This window comes from Saccopteryx leptura, chromosome 3 (genome assembly GCF_036850995.1).
Source record: "Saccopteryx leptura isolate mSacLep1 chromosome 3, mSacLep1_pri_phased_curated, whole genome shotgun sequence".
In the NCBI taxonomy this organism is placed as follows: Eukaryota; Metazoa; Chordata; class Mammalia; order Chiroptera; family Emballonuridae; genus Saccopteryx; species Saccopteryx leptura.
The window spans coordinates 166,707,566-166,722,790 of record NC_089505.1 but is presented as its reverse complement, the minus strand read 5'-3'; the positions used below and the strand labels follow the sequence as shown (position 1 = coordinate 166,722,790).

Sequence of the window (15,225 nt, the reverse complement as noted above, 5' to 3'; positions counted from 1 at the left end):
AGCATTCTAGGTCGATGCTCTATCCACTGCACCACCACAGGTTGGGCAAGGTTCCAGGTTTTATATTTCTCTTTAATTATTTTTTCACAATTTAAAACTGCTCTTGTAAGATATATAAAGTTCTAAGTATTTAAAGGCTTTAAATGTAATATTTTTACATGAATCATGAATAATAATGTGAGCTGTGTTTTGGACCTTTTACCCAGCATTGTGCTAAGCTTTTTATATATATTGTCTTAGTTAGTTCTTAAAACAGTCTTTCTGAGTTGTAGGTCCTGTTATTTCCATTTTACAGATAAGGAAACTGAGACTTAGAGGATTTTAAGTAACAATTCCAAGATAGCATATTTAGCAAGTATAACAGAGCTGGGATCTTAACCCATGTAGTATAATTGTAATGTCTTTGAATTTAGCTTTTATGCTGTATTCTCCCTTTGTTATAAAATCATAAAATCTTTGAATTTCTCAGCTGAAAAGGATCTCAAAGGTTAACTAGTTCAGCTCCTTTGCTTCATAATATATTTTCATGTAAGAGAACACAGAAGATAAGAGATTTGAAGTTGGCGACTTTGGCTGGGTAGCTCTGTTGGTCCCAATACACCAAGGTTGCAGGTTTGATCCCTGGTCAGTGCACATAGAAGAATCAACCAATGAATGCATAAATAGTGGAACAACGTTTCTCTCTCTCTCTCTTTTTCTCTTTCTTCCTCTCTCCCTCCCCCCACCCCCTCACTTTCTTCCCTTCCTTCCCCCTCTGTATCCCCTTCTCTCTACTCTACCTCCTCTCTCCCTCCCCCTCCCCCTCTCTCCCCTTCCATTTTCTCTCTCCCTCTCCCTTTCTCCCTCCCCTTCCCATTCCCCCCTCTCCCCTTTTATTCTCTCTCTTTCCCTCTCTCTCCCTTTCTTCCTCTTTCCATTTCTTCTTCCCTCTCCCTCTCTCTCCCTCTATTCCTCTGTCCCTCTCCCTTTGCTCTCTCAAATCAGTAAATTTTAAAAATTAGAAAAGAGAGAGATTTGAATTTGTCCACTATTATATAGAGTTACACCCAGGGTGCCATGCCTTCTTGTTTGTGCTTATTCCAGTTTATTACATTACTTCACTAGACCTAGAACTGGTAATAAGACACCGTTTATTCTAGTTTTACCATCTGTTTAAGCACATAGAACAGTTCTAATATATACTAGTCGCTTATTAAATATTTGCTGCTTTGAATGACACAAATTAAGTTCTCTTGGTAAGAATTTGACTCAACCTTATAATTCAAAATTTTCCTCTGATTTTTTTAAGTTTAATAGAACGTAGTTAAGGAAGAAAAGCTCTTCAAAGGTCAGCCCCAAGAAGTGATGGAATCTAATGAAGATGAGTGATAATCTGTTTATATAGCATTTATTGTTTTGGTTTGGCTCATTTTTATGTCACCAGGATATGTACTTACAATGGAGTGATAGAAAAAAATCATAGAACATATTATGTGGGCAGAGGATGCTTTATAAGCTTAGTAGACAATTAATGGCCTTTTTCTTCCATAGTTTATCTGACTCCCGAAAAAGAACTCGAACAGGAAGATCTTGGCCTGCTGCGATCCCACATTTACGGAGGAGAAGGGGTCGTCTTCCAAGAAGAGCACTCCAGACTCAGAACTCAGAAATTGTGAAAGATGATGAAGGCAAAGAGGATTACCAATTTGATGAACTCAACACAGAGATTTTGAATAACTTAGCAGATCAAGAGTTACAACTCACTCATCTAAAAAACTCCATTACCAGTTATTTTGGTGCTGCAGGTAGAATAGCATGTGGTGAAAAATACCGAGTGTTGGCTCGTCGGGTGACACTCGATGGGAAGGTGCAGTACCTTGTGGAATGGGAAGGAGCAACTGCATCCTGACTGTAGGACTGAACATTATGTGCACTGCACTCTCATTGTAGGTTCAGTTCAAAACCCTTAAGGAGTCTGGCTTTTACTATCTTTCTTAAAAAAAAATGAAAATAAAAATATTCACAAAAGAAGATGAATTAGCCTTAACTTGTACCTGTCAATGTTAATGGATATTGTCATAAAAAGATATCTTTTAAAAATTGGAGCAGAGACTTAATTTTTTTAATCTTAAGATTTGTAGACTGTTTTTAGGATAGGATATTAAAAATGATTCAAACCCATGCATGGTGTTAGATAATTTTTCTGAATATTCCATTGAGTCAGTTTTCGTGATTAGTGGTTATCAGAGCAAACAGATCATGTAGCTAGATAGCACAAGTATTTGAAAAATTTGTCTGTTTTGTTACCAAAATGTTGGAAAAAATTTATTTCAATACCTTCTAGATTTCATAAAGTGCAGTGTATATAATGCCTACTAAAAGATTGTAAAATATTGAAATTTTCTTTCAAGCAAAGTGTAAAAAATATATTGAGCCTGTAAATTGCTCTGTGACTAGACTTCATTGTCGTCTTAATATATTCTTTGCATGTGCGTATATATATATATATATATATATATATATATACATACACACATGTGTATATATATGTGTGTGATTATGTGACCTATGCAATACAAATTATGGGAATGGGCAGCTTTGGAGTATATATCCCATAATTCTTTTTTCAGGAATAGTTGCAGTATTTACACAGCAGCATTTCTTCTCAGGCTTGTATTGGTTGCTGTTGCTTGCTATGTATGAAGAGAAATGTGTCAACAAGTTTAGTGTGTTCTGAAGAAGAGTGTGAGCAACATTCTTCATGGGCTTTTAGAATGCTTTTCTCTTTCAGTCCTTGTAACTCAGCTGTTTAGTACCTAAAACATACAAATAATATGAACATTATCTCCTATTAGGAAGCAACGTTTTCAAGTTTTTATGACACATTATGATTGTAAATGTCTCTCAGTTTTAACAGTAAGTCTGTAGGAGTCCCGTGAAGATTCCTGAAATATCTGTAGGTAACTATTAGTCATGTTGAATAAATGTAGTATGAACAAAGTATTTTATTGCACAGGGTTAACAAACAGTATGTTGCCTGCCAAGGTTACTGCTGTTTTATTACCACATTACCTCTTCTTTTATAAAATGTACCAAGATTTAAATTGATAATTTTATTTTACATGTAAAAAAAAAAAACAAAAAACAGTTTCTTTTATCACCAGTGTTAGAGTTGTCTTCTGTTTATTTCTGTTTTATTTTGTTTTTTTCTTTTTTAGCCAAAGAGTAAACAGAAGAATATTCTTATTTTGGTGGCTATTCATTTTACTCTTTATAGTGATTGGTGGATTTTAGCCTAAAAATTGGGGAATTTGCTGCCAAAATGAAAAATATGTAAAGTGTAGTGATTACAGAGCGGTGAAAATGTGGGTTAATACTTATTTATTCCATTGATTGATTATGTGACTGTTTATAAAAAAAAGTTACTTTATTTCTTTAAACATCTTCAAAAGATGGCCTTTTTTTTTTTATCATATTATAGCCAAAACAAGCAGAGAACTTTATTGTTCTGCATTTGGTTCCTGGTTGGCCAGGTATAAATGAGCTTTACGAAAGTGCGAATTAAAAACTGTCACTTCTGTTTACCTCCACCAAAACTTGATTTTCCCCTAGCTATTAATTTAAAGTTGCCTTTCCTGCAGCTGCAATATTTTGAATAACACACCGAGTTTGTGTTGATTTTGAATGTTTGTTTATGTCTAGGGGTAATGGAAAATGTAAATCCCGTGTAACCTTACTCACTCCACCTGTGTCATATTATTTCATTTTCCCCAAAGTCCTTTCATTCTAACTGAACACCAGCAGTATTTTTAGTAACTCTTTGGCATACTTGGAAGATGATTTATTAAGCTGAACTGTCTTTAGAAGTAATTATTGTGAATGTCTGTCTTATTTTATCATGGTGGTTCACATGGCTCTGATGTTCAGTTTGTATTTTTGGAATTGCTTTACTTAGAATTAAAACAGACCTACATTAAATGTGTGTATTTTTTAAAGAGCTAATGAGTATTGCTTCTGTATTTGCTTGAAAATACACACTGGTGCAGTAGATGACTACTTTTATTTAGCCAGGGAGTTAAGGATTTTCCAGTTCCATTGTAAATATGGTCACTTGAATCTATCTTTATAAAACTTTGCCTTTACTTTTCTCTTGTGCCCCAGGTAATAATTATTGCATGTTCATCTTAAATGATCCTTAAAAACTTACCTGTTTAGCCACCTTGTATACTTTATACTTGAAAGACAATATACTTCCCTCTATGCTGTCCCTGAAGTTCAAAGAAAGTTTGGGCTTTTTTTTTTTTTTAATTCAGGAAAGGAGGAGAGACAGAGATAGACTCCTGCATGCACCCTAAATGGGATCCACCCAACAAGCTCACTAGGGGGAGATGCTCTGCCCTTCTAGGGCGTTGCTCAGCAACGAAGCTCTTCTTAGTGCCTGAGGCAGAGGCCATCGAGCCATCCTCAGCTCCCAGGGCCAACTCACTCTAATTGAGCCATGATGCAGGAGGGGAAGAGAGAGAGAAGCAGATGGTCGCTTCTCCGGTGTGCCCTGACTGGGAATTGAACCCAGGGCATACCGGGCCAATGCTCTACCACTGAGCCAACTGGTCGGGGCCCAGACTTTTACAATTATGGTTTTTTTCTACTTCCATTAGAAGGTGTCAGGTTTCACATCAAAGGATTTTCTATTTTTTTCCTAAAAAGCTTTGTTCTCTAAGCCACAGAAAGAAAAGCTATAAAAATAATATACCTTATTAATTTAATTCCATTTTTGTTTTAAACAAATTTTTTTAAATACCCTGATAATAAATGATAAGGGTTCCTAGGCTCTTAGGTGATTGAACAAGATCAGAATATGATCTATTATTCTATAAATTCTAATGTGATAAAGTCAGATGTTTCTAGGTATATTTTATTACTAAATGTTCAACAAAAGTGAATGTTGTTCATGGATATGGATATATGAGTTGAGGTTACCCCTCTCTTTTACTTTGCAAGGTATGTCCAGCTGGGCAGTTTGGTTTATATTATGTATATAGAAGATTTCTATTATCAGTGGTGGGGGATAATTCTGTTTTTTGAGCTACTAGATTTTCTACTAGGTACTAATACGTTTTGATTGGAACATCTAACTTTTATTGTTACAGCAGACTTTTATAATGTAGTGTTCTAGTTGTTTGAATGAGGATGTGATGGCAAAGGAAGATGTCCATGCAACTTTGGTACATAGTAAAAAAATTGCCCTCTTTTTATGGAGATGTTTTCCTCTTTAATTATATTTGAGTATCTCTGTGAATACACACTTCCAAGTCTCTTTCGTTTTTTTTTGTGGCAGTTGATCAATCATGTCTTTTCCTCAGGGAAATAAAAACTTGACAGGTTAAATGTAAACTGAGAATTTTATCTGCTCATGGATTATTTTCTAATTAATAGCAGTTAAGAAATTAGATATCTGACTGATAGAAATTTTGTGATGTGAGAAGCTGTGAAAGCAAACTGGCTCTCTGAATAACAAATAGATGGGAGCAAGTGTAATTATTGTAACTTTGAAGTTATAATGTCACAGTGCTTTGGAGAAATAGATGTATCAAACTATTATGCTGTCTTGATATTTGAAATTAGAGTAAGACGGCGAGTGAACTGGCTTAGTCTTTTTTCCTTCCCTCCCCTCACTTTTACCCAACAAAATCCCTCTTTGCTTGCGTACCTTGGAGATGAGTATTGAAGCTGGATGCTTAGTAATAACTTCACTTCTGCAGCATCTTCAAGGAATGTGATGTTTATTTAGGAAAGTTTTCCATTGGATTTAAGCAAGCAAACAAATGGAACAAAACTTCCACAGATGATAAAATGTACATACTGAATAAAACAAATATATATATTTTGTCATTATTGTTAGTCTAATTTCTATTCCCTTGGTAGTCAATCTTTTTTTTTTTTTAATTTTTTTAACATTCTTTCCCAATGAGGTAATGTAGTCCCCCTAAACTGACACAAATTGGTTCATGGGAGGGCAAGAAAATCTTATAAAGTAGTTTGTGACTTTCCAAAGTTCAACTCTACCTGAGAGAAATGTTATTCCTTAATATTTACTTTTTATTTTTATTTTTTTAAGAGATTTTATTTATTGATTTTACAGAGGAGGAATGTGCGAGGAATGAGAAGTATCAACTCATAGTAGCTTCACTTGAGTTGTCTATTGATTGCTTGTCGTATATGCCCTGAATGGGCAGGCCCAGGGTTTCGAACTGGCAACCTCAGCATTCCATGTCAACACTCTATCCACTGTGCTACCACAAGCCAGGCACTTTTGTTATGTTTTAATTAAAATGCCCTCCCCCTTTTGTAAATTTAATGTCTTAGATTAACTAGATAGGCCAGAGATTAGCCTGGCCCAATTAGGAAATGTGACTTTGAGCTAAACATAAGTTACTGGTATTTGTAGTGAAAGTGTACTAGTATTTATTATGGACAAAGTAAAAGATTAGGTAGGTTTTCTAAAGTAGGAAATGGTGAATTCAAGAGCACCTTAAAAATCACAGTATAGTTTGGATTCATACTGTCCTGGGCCGTGGTTATTTTTTAAAATAATTTTTCAGTTACAGTTGACATACAATATTACATTTATTTCAGGTGTACAACATAGTGATTAAACATTTATTAACTTAAGAAGTGATCACCTTAATAAATCTAGTACCCATCTGACACCATACATTATTATTACAATGCTGCTGACTATATTCCCTGTGCTGTACTTGACATCCTCATGACTGTTTTGTAATTACCAATTTGTACTTCTTAATTCTTTCCCCTTTTTTACTCATTTCCCCTACCCCCAACCCATCTGGCAACTTCAAAGTAATGTTCTATGAGTTTGTTTCTGCTTTGATGTTTATTTTGATTTTAGATTCCACATATAAGGGAAATCATATGGTATTCATCTTTCTCTGTCTGACAACATAATATTCTATAGGTCCATCTGTGTTGTAGCAGATGACAAGATTTCATTCTTTTTCATGGCTGAGTAATATTCCATTGTATATATGTACTACTTTTTTATCCATTCATCTCTTGATGGACACTTCGGTTGCTTGCATATCTTGTCTATAGTAAATAATGCTGCAGTAAACATGTGAAAGCATATGTCTTTTTAAATTAGTGGTTTAGGTTTCTTAAATACCCAAAAGTGGAATTGCTGGGTCCTTCTTTGTCTCATAACCTTTGTTTTAAAGTCTATTTTGTCTGATATAAGTATTGTTACCCCAGTTTTTTGTTTTATTATGTTTTGTTTTCATTTTCATGAAATAATCTTTTTCCATTCCTTTACTTTCAGTCTGTGTGTATTTTTTTGATCTGAAGTCTTTTGTAGAAAGCATATTTAAGAGTCTTGTTATCCATTTAGCAACCCTGTCTTTTGATTGAAGCATTTAACCATTTACATTTAATGTAATTGTTGATAATGATGTAGTTATTGCCATTTTATTATTCATATTTTTATCTTTTTTTTCTTCTTAAAGAAGTTACTTTAACATTTCTTGTAATACTGGTTTGGTGGTGTTACTGAGTTTTCGAGTATCACAAGAGCAGCACTAATATTGAGTTCATGGAACATACACGAAATATTTGCAAGATCAGTGCTATGAAACTGGCAAACAGATAGCTGTGTTTTGGAGGATTTTGTTCAATCTTAAAGCCATACTGTGAGTGGCGGTCTGTATATGCCTGTTGGCTTCTATTGACTCTTGCAGATGTTGTTTATGTTTGATCCTCAGTGCTTTTGTTTGTGACCTGGGCTAGAGGATTAAATAAAACTAGTTTATATTTTGTTATTTAGTTCAAACAAGGTTATCCAACCCATCATTAATTATGTCAAGTGCTGAAAAGAAAAAAATGTTGACAATATCTGAATAAATGTCTTAACAGGAAGTTAAAGTATAGTAGTTCTTTTTATATCAAACAAGTTAAAAGTAAGTTCCACAAAAATTTTTTTATAAGAAATTAAGTTTTTAAGATGTTTTACTTTTGCTGGAGAAATACCATTTTTGAATGATTTTTAAAAGATTACATTGCTGTTATGTTTATATAAATTGATTTGGATATGTAACCTTATTTTTATAAGTAAATAATTTATATAAGTAAATAAATATATTAAAAGATGTTCAAAATGAAGTTGTAATTTGAAGTTAAATGTTAATGGCAGTATCCAGTATTAATAATATATACTTAGTGAAGGATTATAATCAGTACTTGACCTCAAAAATATTTTATCTTTAATACTATTAGTGGGATATAAGGAAATTTTTCCCTTATAGAATTTCCTACACAGATTTAGTGAGTGTAAGGAAATTTTCCTATGCAGACTTCGAGACAAACAAGATTTTGTGAGAATTTCTGTCCTGTTTGAAAATATGTAAAGCTTGCTTAGAATATCCATGAAGTTAGACTTTTCCTTAAGGATACACTGAAGTTTTAGGAAATGGAGCTTGTTTGCTCGTGCCATCTGTATATTCTAGGAAAGAGAAAATAGTATTGTCTAGTATGGACTTGTCACATTAAGAATATTATCATTTTAGAGAGTAGCATATTGACATGATTTTAGTGCATGCATATATTTAATAGTCATAAAAGTAGCCAAAGGAATAGAGAGGAGATGGTATGTCAATCAGAACAATAATTCAGTACAAATCCCCATAACCATATAGGTTAATGAATATAAGAATTTAGAATAGTAAATTTTTTAGTACTATAAATGCTGAAAATTAGTGACTGTAGTTAAATTTAAAATGTCAAGTTTCAGAGGATCATAATTTCTAAGAAAATAGTTGTTTTACCAAATTCATTTTATAATATATATATTTGTGTGTGTGTATGTGTGTGACAAAGAGAGAGACAGACAGGAAAGGTGAGAGATGAGAAGCATGCTACGGTTCCTTAGTTGTTCAGTGATTGCTTTCTCATATGTGCCTTGACCAGGGGGCTACAGCAGAGTGAGTGACCCCTTGCTCAAGCCAGCAACCCTGCACTCAAGCTGGATGAGCCCATGCTCAAGCTGGTGACCTTGAGGTTTCAAACCTGGGCCCTCCACATCCCAGTCCCATGCTCTATCCACTGTGCTACCACCTGGTCAGGGCATTTTCTAATATTTGATGTTGGCTAAATAAGTCAGGGAATTGTGTAAAATTAACTTACTTGTGTTGTTACTTCATGTATGTGATAGATATAATTTAAAATATCTCAGAGTTGAATTCTTGATATTTTTGGAAGTTATTTTGAAATTTTCAAAAATTTGAAAACATTTTAAAACTAAATTTGTACTTTTATTTAAAATGAGTACTTAATATATAAACAGGTGTTTGAACGTGTAATTTATATTTAGGGCGCTTTCTAGAGAAAATATGTATGTTGTCAGTCTTGGTACAATCACTTTATTTGCTAATTGAAGATACCAGTGTTATAAACAAACAAAATTAACAAAATATGCAGTCATTTCTGTTTGAAGTTGGAGGGCTTTATTATTCGTTTAGACTCATTTAAATTATTTTTGTATTCCTTAAGCATACTCTGACTTAAAAGTATAAATTAAAGAAATTAGAGTATGGCATAAAGGTTAAAGGGGAGCACTGGATTAAATTTTTTACAGAGAATAAGCAAAATATTGGCCTTTACCTAATACCAAATTAGTGCACTGATAATATGAACTTTCTCCATTAAGAACAACATTAAGATTTATATTGTAGTGAAAATACCAGTAAAATAGAACTTCATCTATTGACCATGATTATCTCATTAGAAGTAGCGTGAACTTTTAAAATTATAGTAAATGTGAGTGTAACTTTGGCTTTACATGATTTAAAACTGCATACTTTATTTACTTATGTTTTGAGAGTACATTTATTAAAGCTGGGGACAGTGAAACAAAGGAGGGCCTAAAATAGAAGAAGCAACAGGAGAAGAGACGAGGTGGGCTGCTTTGGCTCACTGGGAAGTCAGAGAAAAGGGGGCCTTGGATACAGCTTCAGGGGGTTCGCCAGGGTCAAGCTGTCATTGCCCACTGCTCCCTGGTTGCAAGTCTAACGGGGACTCTTAAGAGTTAGGAGGTGCAGGCTTGTGGGGGTATTATATAGGGTGGGTGAACGGCAAGGGGGTGCTCTAGGGAGGGGAGCACACCAAACCATGCTTTGTACACAAGGCATTTCACATTTACAGGTTGCACTGAACTTAGTTTAACATATGGCACTGCTTATTTATAAACAAAATCCATTTCACATAAATTTAGGTGAAATATGGTTTTAATTTTGAAAATTATTTCTTAGCCTCATTTTTGCTATTATTTTTGAAAATGTTTATTTTTCTGGATATTTTAAAAAATATACAATTGAAGTACTAAATTTGTATTAGTTGCCTATGGCTACTAGATGTTAGAAGTATGAGATCAAGGTGCTGGCAAGGTTGGTTACTCTGGAGGCACTGAAAGAATCCATTCCATGCATCTTAGCTTCTGGTGTCAGCTGCAATCCTGGGTTTTCCTTGGCTATGAGCTAGCATTACTCCATTTCCTGCCTCCAATTTATCAATACATAGCCTTACTCTATGTCAAATCTCCCTCTCCTTTCTCTCATAAGGATACCAGTCATTGGGTTAAAGACCCATCCTAAATCCAGGATGAATTTGTCTCAATCCCCTTACCTTGATCACATCTGCAAAGAGCCTCTTTCCAGTAATGTCACATTCTTCAGATTTGGACATATCTTTTGGGGAAGATATGTCCCAAAACTAGATTGAACACAGTTCAATCTAGTTTAGTATTTTTACAGGATTTTTTTGTATGCTTCAGTTTCTGAAAATGGTTTTTCAATCCATTTGTGTTACTGTTTCTTAAGTGCAGCAAGCATGCTTCGAATACCTATGAGAGAAAAATGAATAGGAGCCCTGCTCTGGTATCTGAAATTATGGAGGACACAAGACATAAATACAACTAAATAGTAATGTAAAATAAACCTAAGAGGCATGAAGGAAGGGATTATTGAAATGAATCACTTATTTTTTTTAGTTAATTCATAGCAGATTTATTGACTTTAGAGACAGAGGAAGGGGACAGAAAGAGAAAGGAACAATGAGCTGTTCCGTATGTGCCCTGACCAGAAATCGAACCATTACCTTTTCTGCGTGGATCAACATTCTTAACAACCAAGTTATCCAGCAGGGCAGGGGCAATTACATTTGAATTTGGTTTTGAAGGTTGATAGAATTTTGACTGGCAATGATAGGTTAGACTAGCAGGAGTAGTCAACCTTTTTATTCCTACCACCCGCTTTTGTATCTCTGTTAGTAGTAAAATTTTCTAACTGCCCACCAGTTCCACAGTAATAGTGATTTATAAAGTAGGGAAGTAACTTTATAAAATTTATAAAACAGTTACAGCAAGTTAAGGCATATAATAATAATAATTACTTACCAAGTACTTTATGTTGGATTTTCACTAAGTTTGGCAGAATAAATCTTTATAAAACAACTTACTATTATTAAATCTTTTTATTTATACTTTGGTTGCTCCGCTACCACCCACCATGAAAGCTGGAATGCCCACTAGTGGGCGGTAGTCATTCAACCATGACTACCAGGTTGACTACCCCTGGGCTAGGGCAAGAAAGAGCATAAATTAAAAGAGATGGAATTTTTTTGGGAAATAGTACAGTCTTGAGTTAGGACTTTAAGCAATATTTGAAAAAAGTTATTAAAGATATCCAAATATGTGGTATATCTCTGGAGAATTGAGAATAATTTGGACTGAAGTATTTGTTAGGTTGTACCTTGAAGTATAGGTTAAATTAAACAGTACTAAGTGAGAGAGAAACTTGGTTCAAAATGAGGAAGCAGGGTAAACATGCTGGAGTTGAGAATTAACATCTCACTCAATATGTGAGGGCCTATTTTCCAAGATACTACTAGGAGGAAAATATGAAATGGATATCGTTATGTCCTTCATTTAGTGTTCTCTGCTGGGAAGATAATTTATATGTTTAGCTACTTAAAAGTGTCACAGTGGCAAGAGGATTTACGCAAAGGGAGAGATTACTTTTACCTGGGGCCTGGCTGTAAAGCACAGAAGGAGAAAATGAATTACAGTGGTCCCTCATCTATCACAGGGGTTAGGTTCCAGAACCCCCCACGATAGGTGAAAATCCATAAAGTAGCAACCTTATATTTATTTTATTATATATATTTTGTATTTTTCTGAAGTTGGAAACGGAAGGCAGTCAGACGCCCGCATGCACCCGACAGGGATCCACCCAGCATGCCCACCAGGGGGCGATGCTCCACCCATCTGGGGCGTTGCTCTGTTGCGACCAGAGCCATTCTAGCGCCTGAGGCAGAGGCCATAGAGCCATCCTCAGCACCTGGGCCATCTTTGCAGGAGGGGAAGAGAGAGACAGAGAGGAAGAAGAGGGGGAGGGGTGGAGAAGCAGATGGGTGCTTCTCCTGTGTGCCCTGGCCAGGAATCGAACCTGGGACTCCTGCATGCCAGGCCGACACTCTACCACTGAGCTAACCAGCCAGGGCCTATATATATATATATATATTTAAGGCTTTATAAACCCCACACTTATAAACCTGTCCCCACACTATTATTAACCTTTACCACACTTCTTTTGCCTATTTTACCGCAAAAATAATATATAAAAATACCTATATACCACAAAATCCCATGATACAGTGAAGAATCCGCGATACAAAATTAGACATATACAATTTAAAAATCGCAATACAGCCTGACCAGGCGGTGGCACAGTGGATAGAACGTCAGACTGGGATATGGAGGCCCCAGGTTCGAGACCCCAAGGTCGCCAGCTTAAGCACGGGCTCATCTGGTTTGAGCAAAGCTCACCAGCTTGGACCCAAGGTCGCTGGCTCGAGCAAGGGGTTACTCGGTCTGCTGTAGCCCCACGGTCAAGGCACATATGAGAAAGCAATCAATGAACAACTAAAGTGCCACAATGAAAACCTGATGATTGATGCTTCTCATCTCTCTCTGTTCCTGTCTGTCCCTATCTGTCCCTCTCTCTCTCTGTAAAAAAAAAAAAAAATCGCGATACAATGAGACCACAAAAAGTGAACCATGATATGGCGAGGAATGACTGTATTAGGGAAGACTTCATGAAGGCATTTAAAGAAGCATGAATGTTAATGACAGGTAAAGAAGGGCACATTGAAACATTCAAGTGCAGGAAAAGTCATTAAGTCCCCACACAGAAAAGGATAGTTTAGTTTGGGTAGAATGTGGCATGTGTGAGGTTGGAATGATCGAGATTCTGATGGGACTGCTATGTTAAGGTATGTTTTAAGATGAATTTGGCTTTGATGTATAGAATGAATGCGAGGTGCAAAGGCAGTTTGGGCTAATCTAAATCTCAGTAAAACTGAGTAGAAGCAGTAGGAATGTTAATACATATGAGAGATTTTGGGAGAGGACTGAATAAATAAAGTGAGTTTTGAGGACCTGGGAAGCTAGTGATGTCATTAGCGGACATAGAAGAGGAGCAGAGCTGTGTAGAGCAGGGGTCCCCAAACTACGGCCCGCCAGTGGCATGCAGCCCCCTGAGGCCATTTATCTGGCCCCTGCCGCACTTCCAGAAGGGGCACCTCTTTCATTGGTGGTCAGTGAGGACCATAGTTCCCATTGAAATACTGTTCAGTTTGTTGATTTAAATTTACTTGTTCTTTATTTTAAATATTGTATTTGTTCCCGTTTTGTTTTGTTTTTTTACTTTAAAATAAGATATGTGCAGTGTGCCTAGGGATTTGTCCGTAGTTTTTTTTTTATAGTCCGGCCCTCCAACGGTCTGAGGGACAGTGAACTGGCCCCCTGTGTAAACAGTTTGGGGACCCCTGGTGTAGAGGAACAGGAAGGAGATAGGCTTGGTTGGAATAAAACATACATGGAGGTAATGGAAGAATTAAGATGCAGAATACAATTGGATTATGGAACAACACATTAAAAGCTGTTGCTTCTATTAGGCACTTCCCAGAAGCTTCTGTACTTTATTATTAAAAACTAAGCCTTGAGCAAAGACTTAGGCTTGAGTTCCTTCATGGTGGTACTGTGGCGACTGTAGCAAATTTTCTGTAAAAATGGGAGCTTTTCGCCCGACCAGATGATGGCGCAGTGTATAAAGGGTTGACCTGGGACACAGGACCCAGGTTTGAAAACCTGAGGTCTCCGGCTTGGGCGCAGGATCATAGACTTGACCCCATGGTTGCTAGCTTGAAGCCCAAGGTTGCTGGCTTGAGCAAGGAGTCATGGCTCGGCTGGAGCCCCGCACCCCTTCCCTGTCAAGGCATGTATGATAGGTAATCAATGAACTACTAAAGTGACGCAACTATGAATTGATGCTTTTCATCTGTCTCCCTGTCTCGATCTATCTCTATCTCTCACTGGAAAAAAAGAAGTGAGCTTTTCTTTCTTACCTGCCACCATATTATTGGAATAATAACTAATAATTAATTTAGACCAGATTAAGTTTATGAGCTTAACCAAAAAAAGAATTTTTTTTTTTTTTTGTATTTTTCTGAAGCTGGAAACAGGGAGAGACAGACAGACTCCCGCATGCGCCTGACCAGGATCCACCCGGCACGCCCACCAGAGGCGAAGCTCTGCCCTCCAGGGGGCGATCGATGCTCTGCCCCTCTGGGGTGTCGCTCTGCTGCGACCAGAGCCACTCTAGCGCCTGGGGCAGAGGCCAAGGAGCCATCCCCAGCGCCCGGGCCATCTTTGCTCCATTGGAGCCTTGGCTGCGGGAGGGGAAGAGAGAGATAGAGAGGAAGGAGGGATAGGGGTGGAGAAGCAAATGGGCACTTCTCCTATGTGCCCTGGCCGGGAATCGAACCCGGGTGCCCCGCACACCAGGCTGATGCTCTACCGCTGAGCCAACCGGCCAGGGCCGGAATTTGTTTTTTTTGAAGCATTAGTACCTGTAGTGTGAAACTATTATGTTGTTTTATCATATTTAAAAACTTATTCTGAAGCAAAAGCACTTGGAAGTGTTTCCAAGAGAATATACCTTGTAGGGCTTTTCAGGTAGACGCTGTTGTGTATTCAAAAGTTCATACTGTACTTCAGAGTGGTGTTATCTAAAAAGTAGGTTGTAATAAAACCAAACCTGAAAATATTTTTTTTTGAAAATATTTTTAAAGCCTGACCAGGCGGTGGCGCAGTGGATAGAGTGTTGGACTGGGATACAGAGG

At 36.6% G+C, this 15,225-nt stretch overlaps 1 protein-coding gene across 5 annotated transcripts in view; it reads left to right on the top strand.

Moving 5' to 3' along the window:
• Window positions 1-7,954, top strand: part of MTF2 (metal response element binding transcription factor 2) — a 72,605-nt gene extending 64,651 nt beyond the window's left edge. For all 5 annotated transcript variants that reach the window (XM_066376771.1, XM_066376772.1, XM_066376773.1 and 2 more), the window contains one exon: window positions 1,531-7,954. In XM_066376771.1, coding sequence (XP_066232868.1) covers window positions 1,531-1,888 — 358 coding nt within the window. In that variant the 3' untranslated portion in view covers window positions 1,889-7,954. The remainder of the gene's footprint in view (window positions 1-1,530) is intronic.
• Window positions 7,955-15,225: the final 7,271 nt, after the last annotated feature.